Source organism: Nicotiana tabacum, chromosome 13 (genome assembly GCF_000715075.1).
Source record: "Nicotiana tabacum cultivar K326 chromosome 13, ASM71507v2, whole genome shotgun sequence".
Classification (NCBI taxonomy): domain Eukaryota; kingdom Viridiplantae; phylum Streptophyta; class Magnoliopsida; order Solanales; family Solanaceae; genus Nicotiana; species Nicotiana tabacum.
The window spans coordinates 99287605-99306418 of record NC_134092.1 but is presented as its reverse complement, the minus strand read 5'-3'; the positions used below and the strand labels follow the sequence as shown (position 1 = coordinate 99306418).

The 18814-nt window shown below is 38.2% G+C and overlaps 1 protein-coding gene and 1 pseudogene across 1 annotated transcript; one reads left to right on the top strand and one right to left on the bottom strand.

The window, feature by feature from the left end:
* Nucleotides 1-2373: 2373 nt before the first annotated feature.
* On the top strand, nt 2374-15013 carry LOC142168263 (uncharacterized; annotated as a pseudogene).
* LOC107787416 (uncharacterized) lies at nt 10969-14147 on the bottom strand. Its single transcript, XM_016608984.2, has 2 exons — nt 11809-14147; nt 10969-11698 (listed from the first exon to the last, which is right to left on the bottom strand). Exon 1 carries the CDS (start codon nt 14145-14147, stop codon nt 12987-12989), a length of 1161 nt encoding a protein of 386 aa, XP_016464470.1. The 3' UTR covers nt 10969-11698; nt 11809-12986.
* Nucleotides 15014-18814: the final 3801 nt, after the last annotated feature.

Sequence of the window (18814 nt, the reverse complement as noted above, 5' to 3'; positions counted from 1 at the left end):
GCTTGGCCGTCGCAGTCCCTTGGAGTCTTTTCATTTCATTGTACTGTTAATTTATAATCAAACAGTATTGTATATTTGGTCCTCGTGATCATTTCATATATTCAGTTAGAGTTCGTGACTCAGTACTACTAGTCTTGGGAGGTTGTATATTGTGACTATTTTCTCTGTTAGTTTCAAAAAAAAAAAAAATGGCTTCAAAAGGTAATTGAAATCGGCTTACCTAGTCTTGGAGACTAGGTGCCATCACAACGCCTGTGGTGGAATTTTGGGTCGTGACAAGGGCATTGCAGAGTAAGAAATTACACGGTTTGAGGTAAGTAATATTTCTAACCTTGGTTTGGAAGGTATGAATCCCTAAATGTTGTGTTATATCAATTGTTGGAGGTGACGAGCGTGTGGGCGTGCACCATAGAAATTGTGACTTAAATAAATTCTGTGAAGTTGAAAAAATTAAAGAACCATGTTATTATCCGCGTATCCTCCACGTGTTAGAGAAATTGAGATAAGGCTCTTATTGAAGATCATGTTTAGGCTACGTGCCGATATTTTGGGACTCATGGGGTCGTGTTGCTGTTGAATTAATTATTTCAAAAATATACATTTCACACTCAGTCATATTCATTCATTGTGAGGATATTTATGGGATTGAGCTGCGCGCCGCAGCAGGCCATATTGGCTTATTATATGTTATCAATCTTATTGGCTTTATTATTATATGGATCAGGGTTGCCCGCCTGCAGCAGGCCTTATAGGCTTATTTATTATACGGATCGGGACTGCCCGCCTGCAGTAGGCCATATCGGCTCTATATTACACTTGGGCTGAAGGAGCCCCTCCGGAGTCTGTACACACCCACAATGAGCGTAGATGATTATATATTCTGGATGGACTTCCTAGGGCATGGACTTGCCTTACTTATTTATATTGTGATGAATTTTCCCCGGACATGGATCTTATCCGCATTATTTATATCTGGGGATAAATTACCCCAGGGTTGGATTGGCCTTATACGGTACTGAATGACTGATTGTTAGTCGATGTGTATATATATGGGGGATGGAATATCCCTAGGATGGATTGGCCATAAACAATACCGAGTGACCGAATGATTAGTGACCAGTAGTACATGAGGTCTTTCCACTGAGATGTCACATTCCTCATATCATACAGAATTGATCTGTTTTGCTAGTACTGAGTTTAACTGTTGAACTTGAAAGCATGTCTACATTAATGTACCATTATTTATGTACTGGACTGTACCAACGGAGCTTGTCACTACTTTCAGCTCAGAGGTCAGTCTTGTTACTTATTGAGCTGGTTGTACTCATACTACACTCTGCACCTCGTGTGCAGATCCAGGTGCTTTCGGACACGGTTACTGTTAGATCTTAGAGTGCTATCCGTTGGAGACTATCAAGGTAACTGCCTGGCGTCCGCTGACCTTGACTCTCTCTTTCTCTCAGTTATTATACTATTTTATACCGTCAGACAGTGTTTTTATCAGTCAAACTTTGTATTTATATTAGATGCTCATGTACTCAGTGACACCGGATTTTGGGGAGTGTTTATATCTATATTTGTGAGATTTCTTCCGCTAAATTTAAATATTATATTTTTAAATTTAAAAGATATGGTATTTTATTGAGATTGTCGGCTTGCCTAGAATTGAGATAGGCGACATCACGACAGGTGAGATTTTGGGTCGTGACATCACCACCCGCCACACACCTCCTATACCAGTAGAAGACACCAACCTCGCGTCGCGGCCATAACCATAGTGAATTCTTCGGAACTCATTAACACATAATCAAGTCATCAGAACTGACCTCCTCTAACTCAACCGAGTCATGCAGACTGCCAAACCCAAAAGTAACACAACCCGATATGCTCGCTCTGAAGGAACCTTCTATGAATTCGAAGTAGTTTCTTACATCTCTCCAATACTGCCATGTAGAGTCATTCTTGATATAGAAGTACCGCAAACCCAGACACCATCTGTTACCGATACCGATCTCTAACCATTCATAGATCTAAAAACCTTTAAGTGGCACATATAAATCTTGAACTCATCAGAATCTTTCTATAGTCTTCATCCTTGCTCTGAATCCCCCCTTCACATCCAATAGACACTGAATAGCCCGCACTTCGTCCGCACCTGAACAACCAAAAGAGGCAACCACGCAATTTATTTTCCTTGCACACTGCATCCACAACGAGCATCAAACTTGAATCTTTCCTAAGACTTCTATATACCCGTAAAGCATATTACATCATACATCCACTGATTCCTTGCTCTAAATCATTCTCGATGACACCTTTCTCAAATCATAGCCAATCTGCACATATATCCTAGGCCAGGAACTAATACAACGCATGACCATGCTCTTCGACAATCCACAGTACCATTCCTTCGTAGTTTCCGCGGCCCAACATTGTTAATTAGCTGAATATTTCATAAGCTTCTGTAACACTAGTCATAAAACACTCTGAAGACGCTGTCGAGTGCATACTCATCCTTGTGATAGTCAATCCAATTTCTTCAAATGCCCCAAAATGATAATATATGCATTCTACTGAATAGAAACCTCATACAAAACACGTGACCTCAAATCCTCATGCAGGATATAACCCACCGACTAGGCTCAAATCAACAACTCCCCATGACCCCACCATGGTCACAATAACTAGGCAACCGACTAATACTCCTGAGTCTACACTCATCGACACAGTATAAGAATCCGTTTCATCCCACAAATGAAGAACTGGAAGATCTACCAAAACATCCGCATCAAAGCCTGGACAACACATCACGATAGTAATCAAGTATCCACAACAGTTTGAAAGTATACGAATTCTTTTTGTCCCACTGCCCTCTGTTGGAGGAAGTATGTATTTCAGCCTCAGATTCTCTCAACGGTTTTAAAGTTGCTGGTTCATTGCCTAAGTTAAGGTCCATGGAAATATCAGATTGTGATTCTTTGAATACTATGAAGGTTCATGCTCCAAGTCTTGTGTGTTTTACATACATTGGACCCGCTACCAAAGTGCCTTTCAAGAAAGATCCCCTCTAATATGAGCTACTTATTGGAGGATATTATGCCGATTCTTTTATTTTTGATGCTCACAAGCACTCTAGCTATTATCGAAATCTGAAGAAGCTTAAATTGGAAGTGTCTTCTGAGGTTGTAGCATATATCTACGCTCTCTCTTTTTTTTATCACTTGTAGTCTGCTTTTACATTCAAATTAAATTGTTAACATACATTCCTCAAAATCTTGTTAGTTATCTAAGAAATGTCGGGAGGTTCCCGACGAACATCCTCAACTCTGCAATCTGGAAGAGTTGGAATTGGACATCACCTTAGAAGAGGATGATGGCCTTTGCTTCTTAACATTCTTGACTAAGTGTTCTCCTCACTTGTCAAGATTAACCATCAAGATAAAAGTTCACGTCGCATATGCTTCTCCTTTATGTTGTGTCACTCTCTTGCCTTCTATAAGCTATATGACAAAAAGTAACCTTCGAGTTCTTTTGAAATGAAGTGCTGATTGTATGAACTTTTAAAAGCTCATCTAAAAGCATAAGCTATTAGTGACTACCTGCCAAATAAAAAAATGCATTCCGTTTTAAAAAAAGGATAAGATCTACTTTAATTATTTAGGTTTTCACAGGTTGGCCATTATTCTACCATTAAGTTGTTGAAATTGCAGGTATATGAAGAATTTCCAAATAAGCACGCAATGAGATACGTCTGTAATTAATTGCTTTGTGATTGTGTAGTTCTACAAGCAGTTACTATCATAATACTAGTTGCATGTCAGACATCAACAAATATAAATATTTAATACTCCGAGTTATATATTGATAATTAAAAGAACTAGCATAGATGAGTAGTAACTAGTCAGGCATATATAGAGTGAGATTGCTATGCATGGGTTAGATATTTCTCCTACCAACTATTTCTGAAATATTTCAAGATTTGAAATGATATTTGAGCAGAAGTTAACTTAGAAGTCCTGCTTAAGCCGAACTAATATTCTACATTCATGATCAATATTCTAAGTATGCAGATATTCTTAACGGTTTTATCTTTGATTAATGCTTTCTGAACAACTGTCTAGGTCACTTAGGTATAGTTGGTGCTAGTTTATCATTATTGAAAGAACAACGTTTTGCTGGTATATTAATTTAAGTCGCGCATTGGTGCCTTTTGTACCTGTCACCATTTCCTTACCTATTATCCCTTCTCTTCTTTTTGGGTTCAGTGTTTTCCATTGCATATTTAGTAGAGTTAGTGTATTCACTAGAAATTGTTCTGCCCATTTCTTAGTTTAATGCATCTTAACAGTTTTACAAATACATTTTCTTCTTCTTTGTGGCAGTTATTCATCCTTTCAGGCACGCAGAAAGCTGTAAGCTAAAATCTATCTAGCTATGCAACAACCCGACCGGTCGTTTTGCTTTTTAGAGTCACGTTCCCCTAAATAAGACTCCCTGTACGTGCTTCTACTATTTTATGACTTGCGAGGATGGTTAGTTCGAGATTTGGAAGGGTTCGGGTTGAAATTGGAACACTTGGTTCCTTAAGGTAGACTAAAAAGGCTAAGTTGACTTCGGTCAACGTTTTGAGTAAACGACCTCAAAATCGGTATTTGACGGTTCCTATAGGTTCGTATGATGATTTTGGACTTGGGCGTATGTTCGGATCGGGGTTTGGATGACCCGGGAGTATATCAGTGCCTAATAGTGAAAGTTGGTTCTTTGAAGGTCTTGAAGTTCTTTAAATTTGGTTTGGAGTAGGTTTTGGTGTTATCGAGGTCCAAGTGGGATTCCGAGACCAGAAATAATTCCGTATGGTGATTTAAAACTTGCACACAAAATTTGGTGTCATTCCGAGAAGTTTAAGTACGCTTCGGCGCGTTAGGAGTAAATTGAAGAACTTGAAGTTGATATTTTGATTCAATTGGTTTGGGAGTGTGATTCTTAGTTTTGATGTTGTTCTGTGTGTTCCGAGAGTTCGAGCGAGTCCGTTTTATGATTTCCAACTTGTTGGTACGTTCGGGCGGGGCCCCGGGTGTTAAACGGACGAGGCACGGAACTCGTTTGGAGCTTGGAGGAGCAGTTGATGCACCAGGCTTCTGGTGTAATCGCACCTGCAGAGGGCTAGCCGCAGGTGCGAGCCCATGACCACAGAAGCGCCCCAGCATTGGCTGCCCAGCCATCGCATAAGCGGAAGAAGGACCGCACCTGCGAAGGCGCAAGCAGGCGTCGCAGGAGCAGGCAGTGTCGCAGGTGCGCTCTTTTAGTCGCTGGTGCGTGTCTGCAAGTGCAATCGCCTGAGCGCAAAAGCGAGAGGAGGCATCCTGGCCTTGGTCCGCACCTATGCAATTTTGTCCGCAGAAGCGGAATTGCAGGTGCGGCAGTGGCACCGCAAATGCGAAAATCTCTGGGGGCAGACCACTTCATTTAATATGGGACTTAGGCATTTTTGCTCATTTCTTACACTTCTTGGGGGCGATTTTGGAGCTGGTTAGAGAGGGATTTTCAACAACTAATTGAGGTAAGTAATTCCTACTAAATATGAGTTAAATATATAGCTTATGGGTAGATTATAACATGTAAATTAGTAAAAATTATGGGTTTAGGTGAAAACCTAGGTTTTTGATAAAAATGAGATTTAACCACGAAATTTGTTATGGAATTTAGTAAAAATCATATATTTGAGTTCATGAGGTTATGCGTAACAATCTTCTTTGAAAATTTTCAAAATCCGGGCACATGGATCCGGGGGTGAATTTTAGGAATATTTCAAATAGGCTTGGGAAATCACTTTGATAGTTAGGATATGAACTTATGAACATGTATTGCTCATTTTTATATAATATTTGACTAGTTTCGAGTTGTTTGGCATCGAATTGAGGGTTTGAGCACAATCTCGGACCGGGAAGTAGGCTTTGAGATGAGGTAAGCCTCTTTTCTAACCTTACAAGAGGGAGTTAACCCCATAGGTGAATTAATTAATATGTATTCCTATTTGTGGGGGGCTACGTACACATGAAGTGACGAGAGTCCGTACGCTGCTACTAACTATGCTATTGTCCGGTTAGTCTAGGACCCATATAATGCTATATTTGAAATGTTTGCACCCCACTGGTTAACTTAATTGCCCGAGTCATTTTGAAAATGTATAAAAGAATTCTAAAAGGTTAAATTTCACTCACTTGAAGTTGTGAATGGGACACTTGACAGTTATTGAGAATTTATGTTTCTTTAAAGTATTTTCTTTTGTAGAGCGGGTTGAACGCCTCGATAGCAGATAGATGCATCTATGGTTCGAGACGTTCGACCCTCGACAATGCACAGTTTAAATATTTTATGTTGGATCGGGCCGTACGACCTCGGTATAATTTGCGCATGATAAATATTTGAAACTATTTATAATTGATATTGCTTCATTGGCTTGAAATATAAATTGTTAAATGAGGAAAAATAAATTCGGGACTTAGTACTTGTGAAAGGATTATTTATTAGTTCATGTTATTGAGTTTTCAGTATTATTCATATAATCCATGCTTATTTATAATTTTGGCATATTGTCTTTAGCCCATTGTAAGTGTCAAAGTCAACCCCTTATCACTACTTCTTCGAGGTTAGACTGGATACTTATTGGGTATATGTTGTTTATGTACTCATGCTATACTTCTGCACTTAATGTGTAGGATCTAAGGCAGGTGCATCTAGGTATCAGTTCGGCGCGCACACTTGATCCCTGTTATGAGACTACACGGTGAGTTGCTTTTCGAGCCGTTCTGCAGCAGCCAGAGTCTTTATTTTGTTATTGTTCTATCTATTCCATTTCAGACAGTAGAGTAGTAATCTTTCGTATATTCTACTAGTAGCCCATACTCTTGTGACACCAGGTCTTGGCACACACTAGTAGACTCGTGGTCTTGGTTTATTTCATGGTTATGATTGCACTCAGTTGCTTTCGCTTTATTTATTTTAATCTGTGTTTTTCTTAACTCGTTTAAATTAAGGAAAATTTAATTACTTGAAAATTTATTAAAAAGAGAAATCACGTGGTTAGTTCATTGTTGGCTTGCCTAGCGACGACGCTGGGCACCCTCACCGCCTATTATGGAATTTGAGTCATGACAAGCTACTTTATAGAGCTTTCTAAAGATCGTTTAGTTAAAAAACATTATTGTCCTCAGTCTTGCTTTGATGCCATCCTTTTGGTTTTCCTATTCAAACGTAGTTTGTCTCTTTTCTTCGTCTTCCTTTATTTTAGATTGACACATATACACAGCAAAATATTTTGATATCAGAACTTAATATTTTTGATTATCATGTTCTCCGAAATGTTCCACCTAGCGTGATTAAGGGGGTAAATTATTTTCCTTACCTCTTTTTTAGAAAGTTTTGGGTCTAAAAGTAATATGACTCAGTTTCTTTTACCTCCCTAGTTGCGGCAGCAACTGAAAGGGTTGCGCAGAGCTGATCGTGATGCACAAAAAGCAACTACGTTCTGTCACAAATGTCTAGAGGTGGTGAAGTTTGTTGGTTTTATTGGTGTAACGATCCGAGCGGTCGTTTTGAGTATTATAGTCTCGTTCTCCTATTTATTGCTTATTCTATGCTCATTTGTGGTTATGTGACTTGCCAGAGTAGTTGGTTTGGTTCCGGGAATGTGTATGAATGAATTGGGACACTTAATCCCAAGGTTAGAAGCTTAAATTGAAAGAGTTGACCAGATGTTAACTTATGTGTAAACGACTCCAAAATGGATTTTTAATGGTTCTGATAGCTTCGTATGGTGATTTTGAACTTAGGAGTATGTCCGAATATTGATTTGGAGGTCCGTAGGGCATTTTGGTTGAAATTGGCAAAAGTTAGAAAGTTGAAGGTTACGAAGGTTGTAAAAGTTTGACCGAGAGTTAACTTTATTGATAGCGGGCTCGAATTTTTGTTCCAGAAGTTGGAATAGGTCCGTTGTGTCATTTATGAATTGTGTGCTAAATTTGAGGTCAATCGGAATTGATTTGATAGGTTTCGATATTAGTTTTAGAAGTTGGAAAGACATTAGTTTCGTTATGCTTGAATTGGGGTGCGAATCGTATTTTTGATTTTGTTTGATGTGATTTGAGACTTCGACTAAGTGTGTATCATATCTTAGGACATGTTGGTATGTTTGGATGGGGTCCCGGGAGCCTCGAGAATGATTTGGGTTGAAATCGGATTGAGTTTTCGACTAATGGATTTTTTGTTAGCTTCGGTTTTGGTGCAACCGCACCGATGTGAAATTGGTCACAGGTGCGAAGCCGCAGATGCGGATTTTGGCTAGGCTGGGCAGTGGTCACAAGTGCGAGGTAGTTTCCGCATCTGCGAGCCCGCAGATGCGATGAAGCTGCCGTATATGCGGATTTTGGTCAGGAGCGATGAAATCATAGAAGCGGAAGGATTTTGCAGGTGCGCTCCCGCAGGTGCGGGACTTGGACCGCAGAAGCGGGTTTTGGACGCAGAAGTGGCTTATCGGGAAGGTTAATGAATTTTCGCAGAAGCGAAAGATTTTTCGCAAAAGCGGAGCTGCAGGTGCGGCTGTTGAGCCCTCAAAAGCGGGAATGATGGACAGAAGGATTTAAACGAGGGTTTCGAGTTTTCTCTCATTTTAGGACCTAAGAAGCTCGGCTTGTGACGGTTTTTGAGTGGGATTTCACTATAATTCAAGAGGTAAGTGACTTTAGATCACTTTTGTCCGTTTATATTGAATACACATTGAATTTTTCACCTAGATTATGTGTGTTTAAAGGTGAAATTTGAGGAATATTTGGTCTAGGTATTGGAGAGTAAGATTTAGGGTTTTGAGGGTCGGTTTGTGGTTGGAATTGGATGATTTTAGTATGATTGGGCTCGTTATTGAATGAGTGTTCAGAATTTGTGAATTTTGACGGGTTTCGAGGTGTGAACTTGGGGTTGACTTTTAGGGTTGACTTTTTGAATTTGGTTAAAGATCTTAGCTTTTATCATATGGAATCGATTCCTATAGCTTGTATTGATTATATTAAGTTGTTTATGACTAGATTCGAGTCGTTCGGAGGCCGATTCGCGAAGCAAGGGTTTGTTGAGCATTGAATTGCACACTTTGAGGTAAGTAACACTTCTAAACTTGGTACTTAGGGTATGAATCCCTGAAATACATGTTATATGGTGTGTTGGGGTGACGCACATGCTATGTGACGGGCATGTGGGCGTGCACCGTGGTAATCATGATTCAGGTTGTTTCTTTTGTACTGTGTTGCTATTAAGGCTTGTCCTATCCGTGAAATTCTTACTTGTTATAGTGATTGAGCGGTGAATCCTGTTAGAAATCATGTTTAGGCTATGTACTCATCCTGTTGAGACCCATTGAGGTTATTCTTGCTATTTTGAGTTATCTACTTTAACTGCAATTATGTGTTCAGTCATGATCCTTCATTTGCATATCATATCCCAGTTTTCATTATCATTTACTGTTACATTACATGTTCTTATGTTTGGGCTAAGTAGTACGAGGTTGTGAGCCTTGAGACATGAGAGATTGGTGATTGAGGTGGGCCTAAGAGCCATGTTGTGAGTGTTATTGTGGATCGGGATGCATTATTATTATTATTATTATTATTATTATTATTATTATTATTATTATTATTATTATTATTATTATTATTATTATTATTATTATTATTATTATTATTATTATTATTATTATTATTATTATTATTATTATTATTATTATTATTATTATTATTATTATTATTATTATTATTATTATTATTATTATTATTATTATTATTATTATTATTATTATTATTATTATTATTATTATTATTATTATTATTATTATTATTATTATTATTATTATTATTATTATTATTATTATTATTATTATTATTATTATTATTATTATTATTATTATTATTATTATTATTATTATTATTGAGTTATATACACGTGCTTTAGTGAGGGGCATAAACGCCAGGCACCCGTATAGTGCTGAGTGCTTGTGTGTGATGAGTGAAAATTTGAGATAGACAGATTGAGTATTCTGAGAGTATGAGTACCCGAAAATATCACTGTGATACGTTACATTTGATATGCATATTGACATGTAGGCATAGAGATGTAATATTCCTCATGCTAGCTGAACTTGGCATATTTTATCAATGTTGGGCTTTAATTATTGAATTTGAAAGCATGTCTAAATTTCGGTAATGTGAACGAGCTAAACATGGAAGTTTATTTGAGTTATTACTATCATTTTCTTTGTTATATATGTGTTGTCATTATTTGGTTCTGATTGTATCCTTCTAAGCTCGTCACTGCTTTCAGCCCAAGGTTAATGCTATTACTTGTTGAGTACATTGGGTTGGTTGTACTCATACTACACTCTGCACTTTGTGTGCAGATCCAGGTACATATGAACGCGATGAATGCTAGATTGTTGCCAGTGCTTGCTTAGAGATTTCGAGGTGGCTGCTATGACGTCGGCATGCCTTGACTCTCCTTCCTTTTATGCCTTTTTGTACTGTTCTATTATTCGGACAGTTGCACTAGAGTTTTGGTTATGTTAATACTTAGTAGTGCTCATGTACTCGGTTGTCACCAGATTTTGGGATGGTTGTAGTTGAGTTACAAATTTTTTTTGGCAAATTATACTACTAGGCATGCCTAGCAGCTATTTTATTAATAACAAATGAAAAAAGAAACCACAATGTAAAAGTACAAGTAAGGGATCTAGCTATAACAATGTTTCCTCTATGCCTTCGCTATATAATCACTCATTTGCGCCTCCATTGCCTTAAGATGGCAGCCTCATTTAGAGGATCATGGTGTTGCTGCCGGCAGAAGTCTCACGAGGGCATACAATCTCATAGCCGCTTGGATCTTCCCAAAGGCATAGGAATATAGCACACACATACTGTGCTAGAACTTACCTTACAAATCCTATTGAGGCATAAAAAACCCCATCTACTAGCAAGCATGAATAAAATACGAGCTAGAAATAACTAAGTACTCTATGATCATCACAAAGTTTATAACATACTATGTGATGATATTACAAATGATGATACTTAAAAAGTGAAAAAATAAAACAATGTAGAAATTTGTGTCTTGGCCCTCTTTCTTCAACCTTGTGCACTCTTCAATTTGTAGCTCATTTGCTTCTTCTTCCACTGTCTTCAAATATTCTTCAAACATTTTAATTTCTTTTTTGATTTATTTGACCTTGTGGAGGTGGTAGGGACACTCACCTTTTGCTTTGCAGTTCTTATTGGTGGTTTCCTAATGATAACCTCTTATGTTGCTTTGCCATCCCAGCTATGTTGCCTTTTATGTGCCTTCTTTTTGTTTTTGTTTGATCCACTTCTTTTTTTTTTTTTTTTAATCCATTTCTCATTTGCCTCGATGATAGGTCTCCCTCCCTAGCTATATATTTAAAGCAAGCATCTAGTAGTTCTTCCTCTTCCCCTTCTTCATACCAATCGCGACCCATTTCCACCCCAAAAGCGTCAATAGGATTGTGTGAGGGTACTAGAGCTCCTCTTTCGGTCCTCGGATTGTCAAGAGCCTTTAAGGTATCCATGTCATGAGTTACCAGAGCTCGGAGGATGTTTGTCGGAGTCAAGCTATATTGTGCAGCTACTCCACTCGTACTAGCTACCTGTCCAGTTTTATGGATCAATTTAAGATTGAAAATCGTACCTGATAGTTGCTGTCCAGTAGGAACAAAAACAACAGCATTAGGACTTAGTTTTGTTTTGATTTGCATACTTGGTGAAGTACTAGCAACCTGCTCAAACACAGTTACTACTCCTTCCTTTGCGTTATCCCCTCGTATTGTTGACGAACCTGTTTGTTGAGTGTTTTGTTCCTGAGAATCAACACCATAATATTCTTCACCTTCTCCATATTCTTCTACTTGGTCAGCCCATGACTTAAGCTTATAGCTAATTTCCTCTTATAGCTCGTTTAAAATTTGGACAGGTTCATCACTTAGTTCGGCTTCACTCATCGTGTCTTCATGTTCTTCTCTTGTGTGGTCAGCCCCTCCCTTTTTTGTTGCCGACGACATCATGGATAAAGTTTGTTGGTTGTTTGAAACTTGTAACATGTTGCCAGATTGATCAAACAAATCATTGGAAGGGATATCATGTTGGGATGTATTCAATCCGACCCCTGTCATGCCATTATTTTCCTTCACCTCAGCAAGAGACATTCCCTTCGTTGGATTAGACAAAAACCCAGGCAGAACTTGCAATGGATTCAAGCCTTCCAAAATTTCAGCTCCAATTGCAGTAAGATTTACATTAGTAGGTGCAATAGAGTTCCTGGAAACTTTGCACTCATCCGCAACTACCACAATCTGCCCATTCTCATTTTTTGAACTCTTCTCTGCATCTTGATCTGGAGATTTAATTCCAGATGTTTCCTTCTTTTTGCGTGTTACAGAACCACAACCTTCCTCTCTATTCCCATCCACTCCTTTCTTGCTACTAGTGATTTCTACCTGTTCCAGCAGTTCATTAGGTTTAGTAGATTGTGAAGCAGATTGTGCACCTACATCTGATGGAACAACACCAGTTCTGACGGCATCCGTTGAATTTTCCAAAACATGATCATGCTCATTGAGCAATGCATCAAAGGAGTTAGAAAACTCAATATGCTTTGGTGTTATGACCTGGTCTTGCACGTCTGGAGATCTCCTATTTTTAGGTGATCGTTGCGTCACTGCTTGCTGCTGATTCCGTCGAACATATGTAGCACTTAAAAACTGTTGCCGTTTCATCGCTTTTGAAGATGCATTTTGCCTTGTAGGTGATCTCACCACCATTGTTCAATCAAGTCGTGCTGCATTCACTTGTGCTGCATCATTAGACGAAGTGGAAATGTGGTCTAGATCCTCCACATTCACAGTTGCAGCCTCCAAACCACCAGGTCGTATACCAGCATCAATAGCAGCAGGTTTTTTTAACTCGTTCCCCTGTTTCTAAAGCTTCTGCTCCCTTAGTAACCTGGTTATGATGTTTAAAATTTTTTTCAGCACTCATAACATCAACCTCATTCAACTTCACCTCACCATGAGATGTCTGTTTTCCAGCTTCACGCATTTCACAAATATTAATTTGCACTTCACTAGCGTGCCCAGAAATGGCCTGATCAGTTGAAGATTTTGGAGAGTTCTTAGCTTGTTCAAGCACTTTGTTATCACCTGTACCAGTCACATAATCCAAAGCATAAACTCCTTCCATTTCTTGCATCTCATCATGCATAACAGTAGCTATAAAACGTGAATGTTTTTCAGCTAGTTCTGCACGTGCATCAAATGCATCAGGCATATGTTTAAAGTTAGTCAGCCCCTGTTCCTTCTCAAGTTGATGCGCAACTTTAGTAGTTTTTTCCTCAACACCTTTAGCTTCCTTATCCCTCGTTGAAACTCCATGAACAACATGAGCATTAGTAGCCCTCAAATCCTGAGAAACTCTCGCAAGAGCTGTCGTAACTGGAACTGTAACAATGCCAGAATCAGCTGATGTATGTTTGTCTTTAGTTGCATCTGAGCCTTGACCAACAACATTAGATTTTTCTATTGATGCCAGTCCTTTTCCAGAAGCATCCTTTTGTAAATTTTTAGCATCCAACAGTTGTCTCGCATCACCTCGATATTTTTCAATACCTGTGCAAATTCTTTCAGCATCTTCTTGTGATTTAACATCATGGTTCCCTACAATTGATCGACAATCATCCTCGTCATGACCTTGATGCTTACAAAACGTGCAGTATCGAGGCAAATTATCATATACAAATTTCGGTACATGCTCAATAATCTTTCCAGTTTTTTCATCCACTAATTGAACCTTCAAGTGTTGCGGCAGATTTCCCAATAAATCAAGCTCGACTTTCACCCTAGCTGTGCTCGGTCTGGATTTCTCTTGTGTTGCTTTATCAATTGCAATAGGTTTACCCGCTGCTGAGGCAATAAACATCAGAGATTTCTTTGCAAAAAGAATAGGCGGCAGACTCAGAAACGATATCCAAACAAAAGCTCTTGACGTCTCTTCTACAGGGTTAAATCCTATTGTCCAAGGAAATATTCTAAACTGATATTCCATATGCCATTAATCAGTAGATAATTAATAGATTTTGCTGCTGTTAAAACATAATCATCATAACGATCAAACCTGACCAATACATGTCTTCTGGCAAGCCATCCGATGATGCATCGACCTTGAGTTCTAAACTGTATGGGCAGTAGTTTGCGAAGCTGCTGCATATCATATGGATCATAAGAGAATTTAATCACCGAGGCTTGGTGTAATCCTTCCTCTTTTGTGAATTGGTTTATCTCCTCCATTGAGAACTTGATCGTTGCTTCACCATGAACATAAATCACTTATTTTAGCTCGATTTTTGCAACGTTCTGTCCAGTTTGTTTTGTTTCCGGAAGAGTAGCGTATGTAGCTAGTAAATTTGGCAGGTTTGACGCAGAATCAAGCTGGGAAATTTCAGATATGCCCAAGCGAGTATTTGCTACAGTAAACGCGTCGGTATTTTTGAGATCTGTAACAGCTCCTTTGGAATTTTGGAGTGAAACTTATTGGGTTGTGTTCGCCTTATCAATGCGCATCTTTTGGGATAGGTCTGGTGGTTTTCCACCACCGGACAGAGAAGTAGTGGCCATAAGACCACCACCCGTTACTGTAGCGGCATGTCTCCTGTATGGAGAGCGTTTTTCAGTTACAATTATTTTTATCAGATTAATTATGAGATTTTTTGCTGTTGAGTTTGTTAATCATATGTTCAATCCAAATGCTTAGTTATTATGTGATTGTCGACTTGCCAAGTAAGTATGTTAGGCGTCGTCACGACAGATTGAGATTTTTGGGTCGTGACAATTTTGTGTTCAAGTGATTATAATCTTGCTTTGTGTTTGTTGCGAATTGCCGGATCTCTTAAGAAGATGATCCTTGACTTATAGGGAGATACTACTTCCCTAATTGAGGACAAGGTAATTAGAAAGTGTGTTGATCAGCTTAAAGCAAATTTAACTCCCGGAGCTGAATTGTTGACATGTGGTCCTGGTTTTACGAGGAAAGTGGATGGCTCCGAATGAATTTAAACTATCACGATCCCAATTTTCCTCCGTAGGATGTCGTGATGGCACCTAGTCTCTAAGACTAGGTAAGCCTAACACTTACCGATTAAATAATAGATTTTTAACCAAATAACTATTAAGCATAAAACGGAAGTTTCTATAATAAGTCAACAATCTCAACATGATACAATGTCCCAAAATCGGTAGTACAAGTCATAAGATTTTCTTAGAGTCACTAGAAATAATAATAAATCACTAACCCTGAATAATAGGAAACAATAGAAATAAAATACAACAGAAGGTGACTTCGGAGCCTGTGAACGTCAAGCAGGTATACCTTAAAGTCTCTAGTCGCGCAGACATAAGTCTCAAACCAACTCGATCATAAATACCTGGATATGCACAAAAATGTGCAGAAGCATAGCATAAGTACACCACAACGGTACCCAGTAAGTATCAAGTCTAACCTTGGTAGAGTAGTGATTGTTACATCCCATGTTTTCATACATAAGAGTACGTCATAAGACAATTGATGTAAGCTCAGAAATGAGATCATTTTTGAAAGTACATAAAGTAAGTTAATCATGTTACATTGGAGGTTACAAATATGAAAGATCATGAATAACAAGTACCAAGAGGGTTGGAAAGCTTAGAAGCTAAACGAAAAAATAAGTTTCGTCGAAAGTCGATAAGTTTGGAATGTTATAACATACACTTTGGGGTGAGACTAGGGTTCTTAACATTATAATGAGGTTATGTTATCAGTTTTTTTAGTCGTATGATAGTCCTTTATTATATTTTGAAGTCAAGCGAGTTGTGGAACAAAAGTTGGCAAAGGTGATCACAAGTTACATTAAAAAATATGCTGAAAATTAGGTCAAATATAGCTGAGCCTTTCTCTAAAGATACTTGTAATTACGAGGTGATCTACCTACCAAATTAAATATGTACGAGTCTAGTTTCTAATGCATTTAATTGTTCGTCGATACGGCATCGGAGTAGAGAGACATTCATATTTTTGCGAGACCGTGCAAGCAACTCTCATTGGCCGGGTGCCCTGTGGAACATGTTTTATGAAATTTCACTCTTTATGTAATATTTCTTTTCTTACTGATTGAATTCAGGTAGAGAGAGGAATATTCGATCAAAACCTTTAGTCCGATAGGGGGATAGTATACATTTAATCCGGATAAGACACTGAGATGAAAGACGAATCAAGCAAGAAAGGCAAAAAGGGGGCCGCTTTCTCGAGTGATATTTCTTTTTTGGGGTTAGTCTAACTGTCCTAATTCTAGTTGGTAGGCGTGCGAGTAAGAGGGTAGTCGGCGAAATTATATGAATTGAATGGGACTTCCACAAAGTCGGTGTAAGACTCCAGCTTGTATTTAAGGCAATTCTAAGTAGTTTTAACTCATTTTTCTGGTCCAAAATAGTTCCTAAAATCTCCTAAAATCTCTCCAAGAATTACTCCATGATTCTAGGGTGAAAACCTAAGATAAAAACATGAATCAAATGCTAGAAATCCCATGGTGCTTTCTAGATCGTAGTTCTTCATCTTGTGGCTATTTTAGAGGGTTCTTCAAAGGTAAGTAACCTCTGATTTCGTATTATTCTTGTTGATTAAGGTAATAATCAATCCCTCCTTCATATATATATTAGATTTGCAAGGCGAACTACAAGTGTTTACAACTTAAACACCAAAAGTTGATTCAAGAAGAGAATACAACACCTATAGTGTTGTGGTGTCATTGAGGATAGTTGTGGGTTGTGCTTGGCTGAAATTTCATGTTATTTCTACTGGTTAAGGTGAGTATAACATCTTACTACATGTTCTTGAAGTTTTTTGTGTGTTGGTAGCATTATTTGAGCAAAATACTACAAGAGGAGACTTGAAATAGTTTGAGATGTTATTATTTTAATGGACTATTTTGGAAAGGTTATTTCCATGAACTATAAATGGTTGGAAATCCTTTAAAAAGTATTGTTTATTATACTAGATATATTACTAAGTTCAAGAATGAATGATAATGGGGTTGAAGGGTGCTAATGACATTCAATCCGAGCTTATCGCTCCTCGTGATATGTTGATGACTTGTTAATGAAATATTTTGTACCCAATTGTTGATGTTGTTCTTATAGTATTGCTCTGGTTGTTGTTTTTGGTATATGGTATTGGAGGAGGCCCTTGTTACAGGGGAGATGCTGCCCAATTTTACTTAAAGGAGTTACTAGTTTAAGTTGCGGACTTAGCCTTTACTCAACATCAATTTTGAATCTCTTCTAGTTGAGTTGTTTGAAGAATTTATTAGAAGGTATTAAGGGCTCAAAGGAGTTAAAGTATGTAAAGGCTATTTTCCTTTTGTCACGATCCATATGATACAACGAAATGAGCAAACACGCAACTTTCACAAATGACTCTATTCTTAGAAGTACAAGGGGTGCCTACGTTCTTGATTCCCCATGTGTCTAGTTATTATATCGTCTGTTCATGGGTCTCAAAAAATACGTAAGTTGATAAAGTTTATTTCATGATATTAACCGAAGGCATATTAATCTTATGACATTCAGAGAGATCTTATTGACTTCTTATGACATTCAGAGAGATCTTATTGACTTACTGCATTATGCATTGCATTCATTTATACATGTATATTGACCCATGACCAGATGGCATTATATACGCATATATTATATGTATATGGGGTATGGAAAAAGGTTATGACGTTATATACACACCACCACCTGATCAACTGGTATACGTTGATGATTTTGCCCACAGAGGCTGAGGTGATATAATGGGATGCCCTCAGAGGCTTGATGATGTTATGTACGCATATACCTATGCATGATATGACATTTATACGCATATGCATGACATTATAAATATTTCATGATTCACAGAGCTATTCAAACTTACAGGTTGAGTTCTTTACTCCATGTTTCTTTCATGTCTTTTATATACTGCTTTCATGCCTTACATACTCGGTACTTTATTCTTACTGACGTCTCTTTTGCCTGGGGATGCTGCGATTCATGTCCGCAGGTCCTGGTAGACAGGTTGACAGTCTTCCTAGTAGGCTATCAGCTCAGCGGAAGGTGTTAGTGGACTCCACTTATTCCAGAGTTGCTTATTTGGTCAGTATGGTTTGGACATGTATTAATTGGTCTGGCGGGGCCCTGTCCAGACCTTTATGATGTTTATGTACTCTTAGAAACTTGTAGACATATGTCATGTATATGGATACTTGTATGGACTTGTCGGCCTATGTTTTGAGTGTATAAATGTTCATGTCGGCCTTATAGGCCCGTATGTCACATGTATAAGTTTCTATATCATGTTAGGTCGTCTTATGTCTAGTATTCCCTTATGGCCTATTTACCCGTGATGGTGTGATAAGAAAGATATGTTATGTTGGTACTCGGTTGAGTAAGGCACCGGGTGCCCGTCGCGGCCCTCTGTACAAAATTGTATACACTCAATAAGAAAGTGGCACCTACTGTGGCTAATGAACATAAAAAAAAATCAAAGATGATGTTTGAGATCATATGAGTTACAGAAAATTCCAGTATTCGTGGGCAATAAGATAAGCTAAGTATTCATGCAACAAGTGGCAGAATGACCAGGAAAAGTAATTACTTACATTTAAATACAACTAAGAAGGCACGAAAGGAAATCTATGGTGC